This window comes from Trichinella spiralis (assembly GCF_000181795.1).
Source record: "Trichinella spiralis strain ISS 195 chromosome Unknown Scfld9, whole genome shotgun sequence".
Classification (NCBI taxonomy): domain Eukaryota; kingdom Metazoa; phylum Nematoda; class Enoplea; order Trichinellida; family Trichinellidae; genus Trichinella; species Trichinella spiralis.
Genome location: NW_003526948.1, coordinates 1824928 through 1845629, shown reverse-complemented (window position 1 = coordinate 1845629; position 20702 = coordinate 1824928). Strand labels below are relative to the sequence as shown.

Sequence of the window (20702 nt, the reverse complement as noted above, 5' to 3'; positions counted from 1 at the left end):
ACAAAGAGAGAGAGAGAGAGAGATTTTTTTTCCAATTTTTCCAACTGATCTTCGTTGTTGCAATCCATTTATTCTCCTTTTTTTTCGTAAAATTGCATGTTCAAAAAGTGAAACTTTGAAATGAAATATTTTCTAGGAAAATGGTACTTTTCAAACGAAAATAAATTTGCATATTTTCATAATATCAGCAAGATGAAAATGGTTTTTTTTGTTCGCAATTTAGGTAAAAGTAGGCAAAAAATTGTGTTGTTATTGTCGTCGAATGCTGTTGTCGTTGCTTATTCAAAAATATCCTTGGCATAGTTTTAATTTTTAATTTTACTTCTAACCCTTCAATAATAATTCTTCTTCTTTTTCTTCTTCTTCACCTGCTTTTATTTTTACAGAATGTATTTTTGTTTTTCTACAGCTAATTAAATTTATGACTAATCATTATTACGAACGAAATTTAAATTAAAGAAAAAAAATTTTATCTTTGGCAAATTGAAAATTTCAAATCCAAGCTGATTATAATTTTGTATTTGACATTTGGTTAAGCTTGTGAATAGGCTTTTTTTTCTGAAGAAGATTGAGAAGCCTGAATTTATTCTTCTTCTTTTTTTTTTAAATTTTCAATCATCTCATATGTATTACTTTTTATAGTAATGTTAATTTTATTTATTGTTCTGCTGAAGAAAGCTCGAAATAGAGAGAATGTTCTAAGCCTGTCTGTGTAGAGAATATCAGCAGAAGCTGCCAGTTTTAATTCCACTAGCCGAATGTCATCAGATGTTTTGCAATCGATAATTGTTAGCAAAGAAAATCCAATATATAATTATTTGATGATGAGCTTCAGCTTTGGAACATTTGACATCACCTATATGCGGATGTGAATGAGCTTCTTCTTCTTCTTCTTCTTCTTCCGTCCTTTTGTTTCGTTTTTCTCTTTTTTTTGCCCTGCCCATGCCATTTTCCACATTTTTGATTATTTGTCCAACCGACTGACTGATTTGTCCACTAATCGAATAATTTAGAATTAATGAAAATCAAAAATGCGCAGAACATAAAAAAACAAGCTTTTCTTTTCATTAGCACAAAAATTTTACTGGTTGGCCGGGCACAAATCCATCCGTTGTTCAATTCGATCTTCCCGACGAAAAATTTGTTTTTTTTAAATACCAATCATCACATCATTTGCTTTTATTTTTCTCCCAATCATCTCATTAACAAGCGACGAGCGATGGATAATAATAATTGCCATAACAACAAAAATATACACATGCAATTTGTTTTGCTTTTTTGAATTGAATTAATTGACCCAGTTGTGAAATTGTACCAGTTTCACGTTTCACTATGCATATCAATTTACAAACAGAAATACAACAACTATTTGTTAATTTGCATAAAACATCTCTGTGCAAATTGAAACTTTGAGGAAAAATTCAAATTTTGTTTGTGTACATATTTTTATCCTCATCTTTTTCCACTTGAAAATCAACTTCTCGAAAGTGCAAATGAACACATCACTTGGCTAGTCCGTTATTTTTTTTTCTTCTTTTCTTCGAAACCGATCAACAGCAGAAATTTCACTTCCGGTTGTTGATCGCATCTCTTCTTTTTTTCTTTCCCATCTTTCTCTTCTCGAAAGTTTGAAATTTTTATTTCAAAATTTTTTTTCCATTTCCGAGAAATTATTTTTGAAATTTCGCAGGCGTTTTAGTTGTGAATTTTTAAAGTTGATTTTGAATTTCAATTATTCCACCACCATCAACATCGAGGGAGGAAGTTCTAAGTAGGATATTTGAAGGGGAAGGAAAAAGAAAGAAAAAAAATTTTCTTTTTCTCCTTACATTTATTGATTTTCAGTTGTAGAGTTAGTTTTCTTCTGCTTTTTTTACATATATGTCAGTTGAGAAGTAACAAAGGGGAGAGAGAGAAGAAAAATCCAAACTGAATTTTTGTTGCCTTTTCTCCCTTTTTGCCCGACTTCAATAACTGCGACAATACAGTTGAGTTGAATTTATTAGTTTCTTTTTCTCTTCATCCAGTCTTTGAAAAGTTGTGATCTGGTTTTCTTTTTCCACTTTTCAATCTTTCTTCGGCTCAATTAATTGTTTTTATTCAACTATTTCGACTCGCTGGTGCCGTCGCCGGTTTTGTTTTTCTTTTCTCGTCCACACCGGCCCGCCATTTTGTCGAATTTTCAACCAACACTAGCAGAGATGATTCGCTCGTAGTAACAGGAAAATTTTTTCACAACAACAACAACAACAATAATTATAATTTTTTTTTGAATATTTGGCAAATATTTTTTCCAATTTTTATTATTTTTACGAGGTGACGTTAAATTTTTTTTCGCCCCATCGAATGAATGGCAGGCACAAATTGTTCCCAATAGTCCCATTATCAGGCTTGGTCGGCCCTGTCGATTGGTTTTTTTTCTCGCATTTGTCCTTGTGCAAAGTGAACTTTTATGCAAAGCAAACCGGTTTTTTTCCATTGTTTTCATTTATCTATGGGCGGTTGAATTGGAAAAATTAAATTCTTTCTTTCTTTCTTTCTTTTCTTTTTTTTCTCGAATATTTCTAATGATTCTCAGGGTCAACAACAACAGTAACAACCACAACGCCGTCAGCTTCCTCCTACAGTATACAACCGAATCAACCAACCCCACCCTATCGCATGCCATCTTTGCACAAGCTGTTGAACGTGAGTCGAGCCCGGGCGAACCGACCGCTCGACGGCCCCAAAACGTCGCACGTCGCTTCGCCGGTGGAAATTTTGAAACGCATCGTCGAACTGCGCTGCAACCGAGCCGACTTTTCCCTTCTGCTCCACGTCGACAACCGTCTCGGACTGCTGACGGTCGAAATGGAAGCGGCCCTGACAATTGCGACCATGTCCCTCGCAGGGGCGGGGCCCAATTCCACCGATCCCTGCCCCGAGACGGTATTCCAACGTGAACCAGGCCTGAGACGTCTGCTCGGCTCATATGACAACGTCTGCGTCGACCAAATTGTCCAAACCAACGTCACCGTATATCAATTCCAAGTTGGTAGTTTGTATTTATGAGATTCTCTTTTTCGAAAATTTTCATTCCACTAATTTGCAGGTAGCTTTTCATTTCCACTCCAACCGTACCGATCTACTCCCGAAACAAACGCTGACATTGCAATGTTTAATACCGCCGGATGAGGCGAATTTGGTTGCCGAACAGCTTCACTTTTATCACCCAGGGCACGCATATTATTTATAATCGATTCTATTTTTCCTTTCAGGCCGTTCAACATCAGATGACCATGGCCGGCGGACACGTCGACATTCGACTTTGGCCATCGCAACGTGAAGTGCCGGTCGATTCGACACTGTTCATCCAAGCCCAGCCGATTTCATCCTGGTATCGCGGTTCCAGTAAATTTTAATTTTCCTCTTTTGTAATTTTTTTATAAAAAACAACTTATCCTGCTCTTTTTTTTTCTCTAATTTCACAGACTTGCGCAGCTATCCGCTGAACTGTTGGGTGAACAGTAACGCGTCTGAATCTGTACCGAGAATTTATTTCGTGAAACATGGGTAAAATATATCCATCTATCTATTTATCTATTTTTGTTCTCTTTTCAATTCAACATATTTTTTATCCATCCACTGTATACTGTAAAGTTGCCCCGCAATCAGCATGCTCGGCCGTGGTTTATCACGAATGTTACATTCGCCGACATCGTCGCCAAAAATCGGCCTCGATCTAAGCCGAATCATCATGTCCGAATTGGGCATTGAAGTCAACGAAACTTTGTCACTTCACTGCGAATATTTCCCATGCACGGCCGTCTCCACCGAATCACTGCTTTACACACCGAAAGTAAATCACATTTCAAATTTAATTATTATTTCTGGTTGAAATACAATGGAATGGCATTTTTCTTTTGTAATGTACTTTTTCAAATCAGTGCCCTCCGTTCTATTCGTGCGCCGGTGACCGTACCGAAACTCCAATCGCCATCACGTTGTCCATGCTTGAACCAAGTCCACCACAGTCGGCATATTTGACCGTTGTACCCAAACAGCGAGCAGGTTTCACAAAAAAATCTTTTCTCATATCTATATCTATAGATATATTCGTTTTCAGAACTCGGCGATGTAGATTGCTTTCTTCTTTGTCCGGATGCCGGTTCAGCGCAGAGTTCCATTGCTGAAGAAGAGGACAACACCGCTTTCAGCGCTTACGCGGCCATTGTTCTCACGTTGGCCAGCTTCGCCACCGGCATGGGAATGACGGCCTTTTTGTGGTGTTATTACCGACGACATAGTCTGCGCTTTTTGTTTCTCCCCCTTGATTATTATTATTATTATAAATCCATCTTTTTCTTTGTTCCTAGATAAACGACAAACTGTACGAAATGCACAACAACAACAACAACAACAACAACAACGAGAAGAAGATGATGAACAAGCTCAACCGACGCCTCTTATTCCACAAGAGCATACGTATGAATTTGCCCAAACCGATGATCACAATTGATAACAAAATAACATTTATTCAAATCAATTTGCAAACTTTATCAGCATACATACATACATACGTATATCTTCATCGTATTTAATTTTATGTTTTAAAAATTACCAACAGTCGCTGCTGATCTCTTCACTGTGTGTGTGTGTGTGTGTGAAAGCATTTACAATTCCTATTCATTCGTCTGTTCGTCCGTCTAGCCGTCCAACATTATCATTTCAATAATATCTATTGTTGTTGCTGTTCACATTTGTGATTAAAAGCAAAACCAACAATGTGCATACTTTTCCATTGGTCAACGAGAATTATTTTTGCATAACATCCGCGAGTTTGAAACAACGTTCACCTTCGAGAAGGAAAATTTTCGCGGCCGTCTCAAGCAAATACGCTCCGAGTTGTCTTTGACGGGCGCTGGTCCACAACGACGCCGGTCCGTGGTATTCGCCTCGTCTACGATTGCACAAATTTTTCAAGCCTATCATAATAGCCATAGTTTGTTTTTAGATGAAATCAAAAAAACAAAAAAAACAACATCATTCTTTCTCACCTATCGCGTCAATCATCGCCGCTTCTCTCGTGTAAGCTTCTATCGGCGTGATGTTGTTCCACACGTGAAACGACACCACACCCTGATCACTTGTCCACAGTTGAAGTATTTTCCGCAATTTTTTACAAGTCTACAAAAAAAAAGATTATTTATTTCAAAATTTAAAATCATCTAAACAACAGTTTTTTCATCTTTGCGTTTCGCCGCATCTTTCAAATGTTGCAGTGGTCGACACTTTTTACCCTTGCCAATGTAGAATATTGATTTACAAAAAATTTGCATAATTTCACATTCTAAAAAGATGCAAATTTTTGACAAAGCAATCAACCGGTGCAAATAAATATTGCATCGTTCACCTCGCATGCTGTTCGCTCTTGACGGCAAATCGTCAGTCACTGTAGGATCGATCAAAAAGTAGCAAAAGGAATTTTTCAAACTGCCCTCACGCCACCTTGTACCGCTGTTTCGAAACTTTTCAAAATAATTTTTCAACAATTGAATATCATTCATCGCCTCTGCACGATCCAGTCGACCCTTGAACATCATTTCCAATTCAACAGAAAATTCTAGAAAATAAAATTTCCAAAAACAACAACGATAAAAAAATATTCAAAATTCACCAGCTAGTCAGCTTACTTTGACCGGATGAAAGTCTCTTTTCACTCAAATTTTTCGCCAACTTATAAATGTAAATTTTTCGATTCTGCTTCGTCACCGGACCAACACAATAGCCATCTTCGGTCAGTGCTTTTCTCAGTTCGGCATTGGTCATTCGTTCACAACTGACCAACACGCTCGAATCGACTGAACTGTGCAAACGATTTTCCGCTTCTGTCAAACTATGATTCCACTTTTGCAACGTTTTTGGGTCCGGCTCACATTTTCGTACTGTACAAGAGCCGGTGATCCGCTTAATCCCAGTTGACGGTGAGGCGGATTTTGGAGACGACAAGAGCAATTTTTCAAATACCTTATCAATATCCTCCTCCTCCTCCTCCTCCTGCTCCTGCTTTTCATTCAGATGTTCATCAATTTTTCGACTGCTTCTTGAACTTGGAAAAATATGCGAAACAACTTGATCCTCGCCGTAGAGTTGGAACTGTTCACGCAATTTTGGATGGATCAATGATGAAAGTTCACTCCGATCAATGCCACACCACCAGACAATTAACTTCACACAGGGCCAAAATTGCTCTTCTATAGCCATGTCCAGTGCGGTGAAACTGTCGTTGTCTGCAATCAGCGGATCGCCACCGTTCAATAGCAAAAGCTTCAAATTGTCCAAACGGCCCCACGCTGCGGCAATGTGAACCGGAGTTAAACCGTCTGAATTTCTAAATCAGAGCTATGAAATTTACATTTGGATCAGTAACAGTTCACAATCCAATACAGGCCAAGCGTTGAAAACAACCAACGAATGTTATCAAAGTTGTGGTACAATTTAAACTAAACTGTTCAATCGTTTAAAATTGCTTGCTCAAACACGCACATATTTATATTCAAAATCAAGAAAAATACACCAAAAACAAAAGCATAACGATGTTAATCTTTGCAACGAAACCAAAACACTTTATCACAACAATGATTTTTACCTGTGGTTTGGATCAGCTCCTCGATTTAAATGCTCTTGCATCAAAGAATAAGCACCAACTGATTCAAATCCTGCAGCCAAATGCAAAGGAATTGCAGACCACAATGATACATCTTCGCAGTTGTGCATAATTTTTCAAATATTGAAAATACTGCTAACCAAAAACCACGTCTCTTTCTGCTTTTGCGAGCTGTTGACAGTTAAATATTTTTATGCAGCAGACGCTGCATTATTTTCTCTCTTTTCACAACTAATGCATTATTTATAGTAAAAAATATTATCACACGCATTCACATTCAAATAACATTGAACAGAGGTTACAGTAAGAACAACAAATTTGAAATCCAAAATACAGTATAGCAATAACATTTAAACTTAATTTTTTGTAATGAAATATTTTCTTCCCCGTTTTGAACTGGGATAAAAATAATTTATGATATAATTTTGATAGTTAAAACATTATTCTTACAATAATGGAGCAATAAATGCTTAAATTTTTATTTGAAGACAATCGGTTACTGTAAGTCAATTTGGGCAGATGTTGCGGAATTGAAGATTTAGGTCAAATACAACTTTATTCGGATTGTCTCCAGCCTTGTACTAATGCAGATTCGGAACAACAGCTGAAACATAAAAGATGACTGCAGATGTAATTTTGCCCGTGGAAATGGTCTAATGCAAGCACCTCAATTGTAAGGTATTTTTTCTTGTTATTCAATTTTATCTAGTAATATTTGTTATTGTTATTAAGGTTCTGTCACCTGGTAAATTACTTTTGTTAAATAAATTTTGCAAAATTTTGATTTCTGTCATTAAGATTGTTATGTTTTGCACATTTTTATTGTTGATTATAAATGTACATTTTCATTCATCTTTATTTACTATTCAATATTTAATTTCAATTCTTATTTGCTTAGGTGAGATATTTTCTGCATTCATTTTTACACATTTAATGACTAGTTGTGCAGCTGGTTTTATATTTTTAACCTTGACAGTTACTACTTTATTATAAAATATTAATGTAAGTAATAAATAGATTTAATTTGGCAGTTTCTATATCAAACAATGTATAATAATCTGTAACTTTTGTGTATAATCAATTGCCAGCTTTTTTTAGTTAATTGAAGCAAAACTTGCTCTTTAGTCCTTAACCTGATTTGATGAAGTGTAACTTTGCAGTGGCATCATCGCAAAATTGTAGTTGAAATTGCGAATTATCTTTGTATTGATTTATGTCGACAAATAGCACTAGCGATTTATTTTCAAAATTTTAATAAAAGTAATCAGGCAGTATTATCAGTGGAAGTTTTTGAACAGAAGTTATGAGTTTGTGAAATTAAAAAAAATTTTTTTTCGACATTTCATTATAACTTTTAAAAATGGGTTTTGTAAATTTCTTTTCTGTTTGATGAATGGAATAATTTGATTTGTAAACTATGCTGTTTTCTTCATCGACAACTGTTTAAAGATTTTTTATTTTTATATTCGTGTGAATGTTAAAAAAGAAATTAATGCTAAGCATCAGAAATTGTAACATTTTCATCTATCTCATTATGCGTTTTAAAATAAACAGAAAACAAATTAATTTATTTCAAGAAACTCATCAGATTATGAATGTATCAAAATGTCACGTATTTATCTATACGCAGATGCATTTTGGGATAATGGATCGTACAGAGCTTACTTAAGGCGTGACTTGGAAAATTAATTATGATATCATACAAATTGAATATTGATGAGAGCAATTGCGTTGATGGTTATTTTTAATTAAGCATAGGTTTAAATTATTTGGGTCAATTTTTGCGGAAAATGTTATCTTGCCACAGTGAAGAAGCAGCTCATTGATAGTGTTGAAAATTTTTAGTTTATTATATAAATTTTGTTTTTCTTGCTTGTTTCAGACGCTTTGTACGATGAAATGTTTGAGCAGAGAAGAAATTTGAAGCACCTATTATTTGTACTGCACAATTGCAGCATTTGCAACGTCGATTTCACTTTCACTATCGGCGGTGATTTTTCATTTGATTATTCAAATATAGCATCGGCTTGTTTGTTGCAATATGATTTTCATTTATTGTTTAGCATGCAGACAATAAAATTAATAATAGCTTGTTATTTCAAACTGAATTACAGTGAGTTTAATGTAATTTATACGTAAAAGTATGCAATATATATATATATAGTGTTATTAATTTCATTTATATAATTCGATTGAAATTAATAATTAATTGTAGAGAAATATGTGGCGCACGTACATTGCCTGGCTGTTGCGTGTGAAACGTGTGGAACTATGCTCGCTGGTGGTGATGACTTCTTTAACTTGGTTCGTGCTATTTCATCAGCCACAATGCTTGAAGCGCGACATGCAGGTGGATTATTTACAGGTTGTTGTTGTTTTGTTTGTTTATTTGTTTGCAAAAAGTTGTTCAATAGAATAATAATTGAGTTGAATATGATTATTTGCAGAATGAGATTGTCGAACTGAGTCGTCGTTACGTTGACGATTGGCTCGAAGGGGAACGGCGTCTGTATTGGAAATTGACGTCGGGTTTGGGTCAGTCGAGACCACTGTTAGCCAAGGGAAAGCCATTTCCGCCGACGTTGACGTTGGCTTTGGAAAATTTGTATTCAGCGTTGCACCAACTCGAGACGTGGCTTTTGGGCGGCTTTTCTGCAAATTGTTCAGTGAATGTGCTGCACGAGATGATCAATCACGATTTGAACAACATCATGCGCCAGCAAAATGCACTGGATCAAGGTAACTTTGATAAATTGGAAGGTTCATTTTTACAAAAGGGAAACATTTTACCGTTTATTGAACAGATTGGATACTATATTTGGGCAAATTGTCCATTTTAAATAAAGACTGGAAATTATTGTATCCGTCGTGCAGTGAGAAAATAATGGTTTGTTATTTTATTTATTAATCACCGAAATTACAGATTATTATGATTGCTTTTTTTCTCTCTCATTTTGCTTCAGTGGATGGAAAACAATTGGCGGAAATATTCCTGTTATGGTCAGTTGGGAGTGGACGAGACGAGGTGTAGCATTTTCACTTATCTTAGCCGACTTGAACGACAATGTCCGTTGATATGGCGTCAGCAGGTACAGCTTGCAGGCGACGATATTCGGCCACTGCTGTTGCCGGTAAATGCGGTTCATTTTGGCAGAATTGAAATTTAAACCTTTACTATTATTAAAATCCAATTGGAACAGAACATTTCTCATCTGCATGCTTCAATGGACGACAATGCTCAAAATTACAAATGGATGAAAGAACGGATGACGTCGACTTGGTCAGATTGGTCTGAAGCTTACAGTTGGTTGAAACGGAATCGTCGTCACTTGTTGCCCAAAAAACAACTGACAGTATTATTTTTACCCTGTTTTTCAAATCGATAATAATAATAATAATAATAAGCATCGTATTTTACAGATTTTGGTCCATATGGGATTTTTGACCAAAGCTAGCGGTTTCAAATTTGGTGAAAGCGCGTTCACTGGCGGTCCGCTTGGTGAACTGGTCCAGTGGAGCGATTTGATCACAACTTTGCACTTCTTTGGTCACCGTTTGTTGATCTCTTCAGAAAGTAGCACTTTGAAAAGGTATGGAAAAATTGTCACTTTTCCAACATGCTTAAATTTAACAATTTTCACAGCACACTGTCGCAATATTCTTCTTCAAGCAGCTTTTGCGGTGCATTGACGGGTGATGAGCCGGATTTGATTTTCACTGACATCATCGGAATAAATCAAATCAGACGCATCAGTGCGAACTTCTATTCCAAATATACGTAAAAGTTTCTATAATATATCATTGTCTTTATCCATTTATTCATTCCATTGTCATTATCATGGTATAGATGTCGACTGCGGGTATTGGATTCATTTGGAACTCAAGCACAATTCAATCATGCTCCATATTTCAAAGCACACATTGCCCAATTGGGTAAAGACAATCCTTGGGGTGGACACAGTTTGAAACTTGGTCAATTTTTCACTTTTTACCGTATATTATTTATTTTATTTTATTTTTATCATTCGATTGTTATTTCATCTGCTGATTTTCTAGCTCATTCGCCGGATAATTCTTTTCTTGGCTTTGTGGTCAAACGTCAGAAAGATGTTAAGCCGCGAGTTGAAAGGAAAAATATTACCTTATTATATGGCAAGAATGCATATTGGAACGTAAGTGAATTGCATAATTTTCAATAATGCGATGTATTATTATTATTATTATTATTATTATTATGCTTTCTTGTATAGGATTTCACCAAAATTTTGGATTCCATTAAAGATCTTGTCGAAATTCACGCTACTGTTAATCCAGATGACCAGCATTTATTACCCTCGTATGTTGTTAATCATGGGGTTTTGGACAGTGGCCGGTTTAATCTACTCAATCGCGAAGCGAAAGTTTGTGAAATGTTTTTTTTCCTTTTTTCTATTACTGTTGTTATTTTTCAGATTTTTCTTGGTCTTGGTTTTCCATACGAAGGTCCGGCACCGCTTGAAGCTGTGGCAAATGGCTTGGTATTTATAAATCCGAAATTTTCTGCGCCAAGAAGTCGACTGAACGAGACTTTTTTTGCAAAAAAGCCAACACTCAGACAAGTAATACTGACCAACATGTGTAGCGTTGTATAAAGAGATAAAGATTGTTATTAATTTGTTTTTTTTCTAAATTATCTATTCATGTTTAGTTGAAAAGCCAAAATTCATACATGGAAGATTACATCGGTGAGCCGTACGTTTTTACGGTCGACATCAGCGATCGGCCAGCATTGAGAGCGGCTGTCAAGCAGGCTTTGCAAGCAGAGGTAGCACGAATAGTGTGCAAAATTTCCATTTTGATTTGTACGTTTGGTTGGGTTTTTTTTCTTCTTTCAAGTTTGAACCTCACGTACCGTGGGAATTCACTGCCGAAGGGATGTTGGAACGTGTGGCCTACTACTTTCTGCATCAGGATTTTTGCGAACCCGATCACCTACCTCTGAACATATCCCAGTTGAGAATTTACGTCGGTGAATCCGGCGCTTCGTGTTCAGATACATGTTCGAAGCATGGTAATCGAATCGGTGTTGTCGTCATTTGTTTCTTGTCATTTGGATTTCAGGTTTCTTCTGCGAACCTTCCTTCTTTTCCCTAATCAACGTTCGAAGTGTTATTGCTCGGTAATCGGTATTGATATGCAAATTTTATTTCTTTCTCATCTCCACGCATCTGGGTTTAGCTTTTCACTGTGTCCAGAGTTTGCTACAGTGGCCGACTTGCATGCGCCGTCATTTTCTCAGAATGTCTGCTTTTTGCAAGAAAATCAACATCTGCTGAATTGCGCTTCCGACTCCAGTCGGGACATACAACGTATCTGCCCATGCAGAAGCTTTCGACCCGGGCAGGTTGCCTTGTGCAAAGCTTGTTGATTTGTTTTATCATTTTCAACCAGTCTCTCTCTTTCCAACCGGCATCATCAACCTGCCATCCATCAAGTTAACCATAACTTGTGAAAAGGAAAGAAAAAAGTATATATATATTTTTTTTTCTTCCAACCCGTTTCTTGTTTCAGCTGTTGGAGCTTATTGCGAATTTCCCATATACCTGTTGCTGTTCCATTTTTGCAAACCACTGACGATAATTTATTGGCTTTTCATTTTCCACTGACATTTGCACCAGCAGCAAATTCAAATTCAATGATAAATGAACTTTTCAAAGAAAAAACGTACATAATACATCCTGTTGTTTATTTATTTTGCATAAAAAGCACATCACAATTGCATCCTGACACAATAGTGGACGACACTACTGGACGCTCAACGGTACTTGATGTGAGAAAAAAAAAGCAACTTGCTTACATTGAAAAATGGAGAACATTTTTTATTCACATGATATTTGATACAGAAAGAAAAGAACAAACAAACAAACAAACCGCCCATATACTACTGGGTGTAAAAAAAGAGAAGCTAAAACTAAAGTTTTGTGAAACAAACCGTTCTCTTTTCGATATTCGACGAAATCCATCGCGAATTACCAAATGTGAAAGCGGAACATTCAGCAAGTCAGTCCCTGAGCAATGCAGGAAACATACACTCACAACCGAACGAACATACAAACGCACACAGAAAACAAAAATATAATGAATGATTCATCAACAGCCACCATCCGTGAGTAAGATAATTTTTGCTTTTTTTACATACGACAATTTTACTTACAACTGCTGCTTCCTTCCTCTCATTCGACAACATTTACTCTTTGCTCACAATTACAGTATCCCCAACTTCCCGTACTTTCAAATTACAAGACGAAGTGACCAGATGGATTTCCCCGTCAGATTTCGATTCTTCTTCGTCGGCTACTACTTGGCTGTTTTCATGTTTCGCCACGCAAACTGGTCCGGACAATTTCGTTTCCATGCAACGCATTTCATCGACAAGATGATTTTCAACGTCACTTGTAGAAGAAGCGATGATCGCTGTGGAAGAATTGTGTTCAACGTCGTCAGTTGGATATTCGGCAAAATCTGACAAAGCAACTGACTGCATCAACCCTGTCTGCGACAGATCACCAGGCATTTCTGAAATACCGATTATTAAAATATTTCAATTCAAATAAGCCGAAGAAGAAATGAAAGCAAACCTTGCGAAATCCAATCGTTCGTCTTCTTCTTCTCAGCGAACAGTTGTTCGTCGGCAAAGTACCGTTTGCGCGCTTTGTCCAGTTGGTGCTGATGGACGCGGTAAAAATACCGTTGCCAAAACTGTATACTGTCAATTTCGTTTGGAACCTGAAAAATGAACGATCGATGGCAAAAAATGAAAAATTATTATCACAAATTTATTACCAATTGCAAATACATCCGACGCACGGACGGACAATTTCGAAAAATTTCCTTGCATTCCTCTTCGTAATGACGCAAATTGAAATTGCTCTTCCAATCTTCGTACAGTTCAGCCGCACCTTCCGGATCCGTGCAAAACGTTTCCGGGTCCATCTGCAGCGCACGGACACTGTCCTGGAAAAGTGAATAGCAAAAACTGGCAACAAACAACCAAAATGACAACTGTCCGATTCAATTTACATATTTTCCATTGTCCAACGGTGCAACGATTGGAATCTCGAACTCTTCCTCGCCGACTGCGGTATCCTTTTCAGACAAAACATAGCTAACCGAATCCACCACCGCTTTCATCCAATTGCTGGCCACTTCGGCATTTAATGGCGGCGCGTGCTCGCGTATAACGTTCGCCGTCACTGTGATCAAAGAGGACGCCTCTTGCTGGAACGTTTCTCCAAGTTCGACCAAATCACGCTTCACCAGTGCTAACGTCGACATCGTCTGAACAATTGAAAACTGTCAAATGCAACCAATCCAACGCAACAGTTTGCAAAAACAAAAATCAACAACACAGAACGCCGATCCCAATAAAACTAACGCATCCATTTCATTTGAAAACTGCGTTCAATTTTCTTACCTTTTCCCGAGCTTGGTCAAAAAATGATTGAAAAAAATTCGAGCCAAATCGCTCATCATCAGCCTGTTCGTTCATTTGGACAATACGGAGTAACCGGCTATAATGAGACAAACATTTCCAAAGATACCATATATAAAAATAAAGTACAAATTACTATTCCATTATTTACAGTATGAATATCATAGATCAACTCTAACTTTCCAACATGCGTTAATTCGACGGCGATGCAAAAGCATCAATTTATTTATATTTAACTTTTTAAAATTAAATTAAATTAATTATTTATTTCAAATGTTTATATTACTTTCAAGTAAGTTCTGTTGCAATTGAAATTTCACAAAAAATATATCAGTTCCGCCAACTTTGTAAAAATTTGTTAAAATTGTTTGTAGAGAAAATTTAATTTAATAAATTTTTGAAAATTAAGATCAAAATAAAAGTTTAGTGAACATGGAATTAGAAAAAAATTACAGTTTTCCATTTATACCTGAATTATGTTAATCAACAATATTTTTAATAATATCTATGGCAAAGTAATATTAAAATTTTATTTCGTACGATGTATAAATAAATATATATTTCTTTTAATACTTTAACAAAAATTCAAATGTACATTATTTCGCAAGCATTGTTTTTACATTATTGTCGCTGACTACTTTAATACGAATTGCGGCCAGATGGAAGATTTACATGATAGTAATGCTTGAAAGTTTGCAAGCACTTTTCAATAGACAAATGAAACAAATTTATATCTTTTGAATAAATGCATTCATAAAATTACACGCGTTTATGCGCAATAAAACATTTTATAAAAAGTATACAGTTCTTTATAATTTCTCAAAAATGTTCACACGTTCGTGATGGATAGATAGTATTGTATTTCTCAATTAGATATTTCTGATTTAAGGTCGTTCAAAAATTTTATAATTCAAGTTCACGTAGCAAATGTATCATAATTAGCTTTGCTAATAGCAACCTTAGCAGCAAATTTACAATTCAAGGCGAGTATAATAGACAAGTGAAAAAGTAATCAGAACAACAACATTTCGACTATCCATAATTTAATGACTTTCGACACTTCAAAATACTTTATTTCAATTATTTATTTATTTATTTATTTATTTTCGTCAAAATGCAGATTGCTCCAACGAAACTTTTCCGTTTTACGCAAGACAATCTCCAGCTTAGATGACGATATGTTCACGACGCTCTCCGACGGAATCACCGGCTAAATTAATATAAAAACATTTCAATGTGAATAATATTGATATTCAGTATTAATTATTTATTAGCATTACTGCCCACAAAGGAATGTTCAGTTCGAAAATGTCATCCTGGTTGTTATAATAAACTTTTCCACGCAGAGTTTGATCGCTTGTTGCAATTTCAGTTTTCGTAGGATTGATCAACTTCGCGTACACATTCACATACACATTATCAGCCGTTTGGAACCAATCAAATCGGCATTTGCTTCGTTTATGCTCTTCCTATTTCAAAAAAATGAAAAGCATGAAAATCAAAAGTAATCTTTGTGAAAAGAAAAGTGGTATTTTTATTTTCCGTTGAATTAATAAAAAATATGACGCTAACCTGAACACTGAAATCGTGCTTTCCAGTTTCACATCCAACTTGATTCAAAAAGTCGTCAAAGTTCGATGTCTTCTTCTCACAACAAGACCAATATTTCATACCCTCGTGGAAGACGGGCGTGCCAGGATGATAAGTGCACACTTTTTTGAAACTATCTGCATTTTCGTATGTCTGCAATTTTTATCATTTTGCAAATCATATTCAAAATGATCTGAAAAAAAAACGTTCTCTTTCACCTCTGAACAACCTCGTCGTGTGCACGTCGTCCCAATCGGAATAGCTTCTACATCCCGCTCCTCCTTAGATGAATCCAACGATGCTGTGTACTCTTCAAGCTGTTTTTCCAACTCACTTGAAACATTAAAACTCAAATGTTTAAATTCACTCTCTGTAGAATTTCTCTTCGGTCGACAAGCAACATTTTCCATTGGTTTACTAAACTGAAATTAATTGAATTATATCACTTATGCAAATCTATGGCCAGTTAAATAAATGATCACTTCAACATCTGAAACTGTCCGTTTTTTTGGTGGCTCTTCTGGTTTCACTGGATTGTGTGGTCCTTTAGTACAACCCTATATAAGTGTTATTCTGATAAAATTTTACATATTTTTACATCTACTTTATCACCTATAAAATACTATGTACAACTTGTAACTTGCAACATGTTTTCTGTAAAAATTATAAAGCGAAAATAGAGGTGTATTTCAGACAAAATGAACAAATAACTTACCAAGCAACTGAGAAAATCACTGAAATCAGTGGATCCACGACTGCAGCATGACCATTTTTTAAATGCGTCGTGAAACAATGGATCACCTGGATGGTACGTGCACGCATCTTAAACAAAACTCTTAGATAAACAGATAACAAAATTTTTTACTAACCGTCTGCATTTTTCATTGGATCGAACTTTTGTCCGCATCCTTTATTATAACACTGCAACAAAGACATACTTGGAAAATGTTCAAAGTGAATCGAAATGACGGAAACAGAAAAATGTTGAGGAAGAAAACATAATACAGAATACTTCAATAATAATAAGGTACAACATGACTACGTTTGATATGAGAAATTATTTTGAATATTCAATTTTTAATCTGCAGTGACATTTTAAAATGAACTATAATATTTATGAATTAATTAATGACTTTTGTTAATACTGCATTTGAAATAATCAGCCAAAGCAATTGGCAAATGAAAAGACGCATCTTTGATTGGCTCTTTCAATCTGAATTTAATTGGCTGAATGAAACTTCCTTCCCGCGATTGCTAGTTGATTGTATCGCCACCTGTATGATGCGTAAACTTTTCTTAGTGACCACATAACAAATAATCGTGCAGCACTTCACCAACATGCCATTACTCCCTGCTTCTGTTGAATGGTGAGAAAATTCCATTGTCTATTTTTGTCCTGTTTGAATACTTTTTAATAATTTGTTAATATTTTTGATTATTAATATAATATTTTAATGAATATTTTAATTTAATTTGCTTCAAATACTTTTTAAAATGTATATGCTTTACATTGCCACTTATAATAGTTAATAGTGCATGACTGTCACTATCAGCATTTGAAATATTATAATATATTTGAAATTACCAAATAAAATCAAAATATTTTGATGTGCAAAAAAAACTGATTTTTAAAATATTTCAACTTATGTTACATAGAATTATAATACATCATTGCAACGCTTTAAATGCAAAGTTTTTGATTTTTGACAATTAATGCTTTTCAAAATTTTTAACAGCTAGAATTGTTATCATTTTTATCTTTAATTTTTCGTGGAATGCCATTCCCATTATCTATAATTTTTATTATTCATTTAGCTTTTCATTGATACCAAATGTGTGACAATTTTAATTCACTTTCGCTAGGTAAAAATGATGGTGCGCCGCTCTGCATAATTAGCCTTAAGGGTAGTAGCGGCGGTAAACATTGATAACAACTTCAACGTCATTAAATAAATTCACTATTCATCACAAATTAATCGGCTCATGCTTGGTATTTATTCCAATCTTTATTGGTATCCACGTGCTATCTGAATAAAACTAATTCCATGCTGCCCAAAAAGCGCGACGAATTACAAAATACTTTATTCATAAGCGCAATGAAGGTTGTGCTAATTAAAGGTATGTAAATTTTCATTATCTCGCAGTCGATGATTTTCTGAGAAATTTGGCAAAATTTCCAGTTTGTGATTTTGTTATTTAAAGAAGAGAAAAATGGTCATATTTCATGATAATTTCGTTCCAACCTGATAATTTTGGATAATATTTAACGCTGAAGCGAAATCAATCACAGAACCATTTTTTGATTTCACTTTAATTACCAAAGCACAAAAAGTACGCTACAAAGAACGGTGTGAATAAGGTTGTAAGAGTTCTCGAATCTTTTCTGATCGATTCAAATCGATACAACTCATTTTATGATAAAAAAGTATTTCTTGAAAATATGGAAATTTCATAGGGCATAGACTAGCTTTCTGCGAAAATCAGTGAAAAGCCTTTTTGAAAAAATTTTGAAAAGCGAAAATTTTCTCTTTTTCTGCTTGGTAGACATTTGCATTAATTAACGATAGTGCCATGCAGAGTTGCCAAGTAGTTGTGGAATAAATGGCCTCTGAATAGCAAGCAAGTTCTATTGAGCCAATGTATTAAATAAAACAAACATCGTGTGCGGGATGAGCAAGTTTAGAGCATATACTATTTAATGCTGAATTTTTCATGTCCTCATCATCACCACTGCAAAGTGTCACTGTTGAGAACAGAATAACAAAATTCTCTGTTGATTCTTTTTGCGATTTCCTTACGTTGCTGATGTAGTATTGATTTTTCACTTAATTATTGTTTAAAAAATGAAGTGAATATCATAAACAACACATAGTTAGCATGAACATTATGGAAAACTTCTTGCCTTGTCTAAACAATACCAGAGATTGTGTGTGAGTTAGTAACTGCACTGAGTCAGTTTGAGTGTCTAGTTCTCATGTGAACGAGTATTGGTAGCGCTTGTCCTCTCATAGCTTTATCATTGCTGCTCCTTATATTACACAAAATTGCATTATTAACATCACTTGGCATCCCCACTGTCACTTCATGTCCATGAGACGAGTCTTAGGACCAGTACAAGATCATTATGTAGCAAGCATATACAAGTCTGCACTACACGAAGCAGTAAAAAAACGAATGGATTTCATGAGGGCTTTATGGTACCTCTATTGTAGTTCATTTATTCTGGAAGTTCTGCTCACTTAGACAAAGGGTATCTTTATGTTAGCAGAAAGTTTTGCAAAGTAATCTTTTGTTTTGTGAGCATACCTGTGGAAAACGTAACTTCCTCCTTTTGTGGAATTTCAGTGGCAGCTAGCTCTACAACTAGTAGTACTATACGGAATGCTCTACCAACGTATAATATGTGACTTGTGAGATTTCCTTGAGCTGGTCTAAACATTTTATATCGAACAGAAAAAATAAGAATAGTAATGCTAACTCATTCATTACAATGCAAGGAGCTGACATCGACACCCTACTAATTTAATGCGTTGAGTATACATAATTATGAAATGTAGGTAATTGTTGAAGAAATTATAGGGTTATAAAAATTTCTGATTAAATATAATAGCAATGAAATAATAAATGGCGAAATAATCGCAGGTTAGTGATGCATTTATTATATAAAATATTTACATAATATCAAATCATTCAGATTTAATAATTTATGTAGTGTTGAAGTTAAACGTCAGTACATTCCTAAAACGTAAACGGCACCACTGCGCTTCAGTTTCATTGTGATAAACGGCAACAGCTTCAGCATAGGGGCCAATTTCATTTTGTCGGTTTTGGAAATGAAAATGTGGAGACTAAAATGAAATAATGCATTTACATCGAAACTAAATAATAAGGAGCAATAATCTGCATATATATACCAATGCCATATTCCATAACAATCGGGAAACCTCTGCGGTTGTCACATCAGAAGGTAGTCCTTCAATTGTAAAATAAAAATAAGGGCTGTGATGCTGTTCCTGAGACACATTTTCAGCTCTGGTATTATTCAAAACTCTGGTATTATTGATACATATGGTATTATAACCAGCTGTAGTATAATTACCAGCTCTGGTGCCATTATCATGACCTTTATCAATATAAAAATATTCCAACTGTTTATTGAATTATCCTATGCGGATAAAATTAATGTTTCGCTTACCTGTTAATTGTGGAGAGAAAGTGCAGTCAAAGCCGCACTGGATCATTACTTCATCACAAGAAATCTGTGGATCATTTCTTAAAATTTCTGAGGTATTTGTGGTAAAAACCTCATTTTCCATAATAGAAAAAAATGTGACACAAATGATGATAAAACGCACAATCGCCATAATGTAATATAATCTGAATGATTCAGTATCACTAAAGAAATTCCAATAATTATACTAGTCGTATTTTACAAAACCACCTTTCTCCTTTATCAAAATAAATAGCAAAGTTTTATTGGTGAATATAAAACCTCATCAGCAATACAGTACATCAATCTCTATGTACTGTAGGTAAATCAGGGATAAGATTGATTGTGAGCAAAGATACTGCAGCATAATAATGATAATAGAATAATTCATGTAAAAGTATTGACTGCTGAAATTAAAATACCTGATTCAGTGAGTGAGGATGCGCACTTATGATATTATATGAAATGCAAAATGATGGCAAAAACAAAGTCGCGTTGATGAATGCATGAAATGTAAAATTAAAATCCTATAAATTAAATGGCAGTTAATAAAATTTTGAATACAGAAGTCATAAAAAATCTTAAAATCTTAAAGTAAATTTAAAAAATAATAATGAACACCTTAAATATGGCACCATTATAAGAGACCTTTTAATTTCGTTGGTGATACCAATGGAAAAGAATAACGAAGTAGAACATTTCAGTTCTTAGCAAAGATTGAAGCAGAAATAAGTAAATGATGAAAACAAAACAATGCGACATCAAAATCAGACTGGTATATCTGA

The 20702-nt window shown here is 35.0% G+C and overlaps 5 protein-coding genes across 5 annotated transcripts; 1 reads left to right on the top strand and 4 right to left on the bottom strand.

Moving 5' to 3' along the window:
* Positions 1-3937: 3937 nt before the first annotated feature.
* Tsp_11594 (putative ankyrin repeat domain-containing protein 41) lies at positions 3938-6756 on the bottom strand. Its single transcript, XM_003371459.1, has 6 exons — positions 6629-6756; positions 6090-6370; positions 5673-5924; positions 5217-5602; positions 5037-5166; positions 3938-4083 (listed from the first exon to the last, which is right to left on the bottom strand). Exons 1-6 carry the CDS (start codon positions 6754-6756, stop codon positions 3938-3940), a joined length of 1323 nt encoding a protein of 440 aa, XP_003371507.1.
* A 1581-nt stretch (positions 6757-8337) lies between these two features.
* On the top strand, positions 8338-12764 carry Tsp_11593 (alpha-1,6-mannosylglyco protein 6-beta-N-acetylglucosaminyltransferaseA). Its single transcript, XM_003371458.1, has 18 exons — positions 8338-8383; positions 8529-8636; positions 8862-9025; positions 9094-9385; positions 9493-9533; positions 9610-9777; positions 9847-9999; positions 10067-10236; positions 10290-10424; positions 10494-10606; positions 10703-10818; positions 10897-11046; positions 11098-11244; positions 11334-11501; positions 11522-11696; positions 11747-11804; positions 11881-12048; positions 12197-12764. Exons 1-18 carry the CDS (start codon positions 8338-8340, stop codon positions 12762-12764), a joined length of 2940 nt encoding a protein of 979 aa, XP_003371506.1.
* A 108-nt stretch (positions 12765-12872) lies between these two features.
* On the bottom strand, positions 12873-14229 carry Tsp_11592 (putative BSD domain protein). The gene is given in 6 exon segments (XM_003371457.1): positions 12873-13201; positions 13264-13411; positions 13469-13639; positions 13706-13963; positions 14100-14196; positions 14213-14229. The coding sequence occupies 6 exon segments, from the start codon at positions 14227-14229 to the stop codon at positions 12873-12875; spliced, it is 1020 nt and encodes a 339-aa protein (XP_003371505.1).
* Positions 14230-15213: 984 nt separating this feature from the next.
* Tsp_11591 (chord superfamily) lies at positions 15214-16643 on the bottom strand. The gene is made up of 7 exons (XM_003371456.1): positions 16577-16643; positions 16423-16529; positions 16190-16264; positions 15914-16129; positions 15690-15860; positions 15452-15586; positions 15214-15327 (listed from the first exon to the last, which is right to left on the bottom strand). The coding sequence occupies exons 1-7, from the start codon at positions 16641-16643 to the stop codon at positions 15214-15216; spliced, it is 885 nt and encodes a 294-aa protein (XP_003371504.1).
* Positions 16644-19411: 2768 nt separating this feature from the next.
* Tsp_11590 (conserved hypothetical protein) lies at positions 19412-20023 on the bottom strand. Its single transcript, XM_003371455.1, has 3 exons — positions 19903-20023; positions 19622-19830; positions 19412-19555 (listed from the first exon to the last, which is right to left on the bottom strand). Exons 1-3 carry the CDS (start codon positions 20021-20023, stop codon positions 19412-19414), a joined length of 474 nt encoding a protein of 157 aa, XP_003371503.1.
* Positions 20024-20702: the final 679 nt, after the last annotated feature.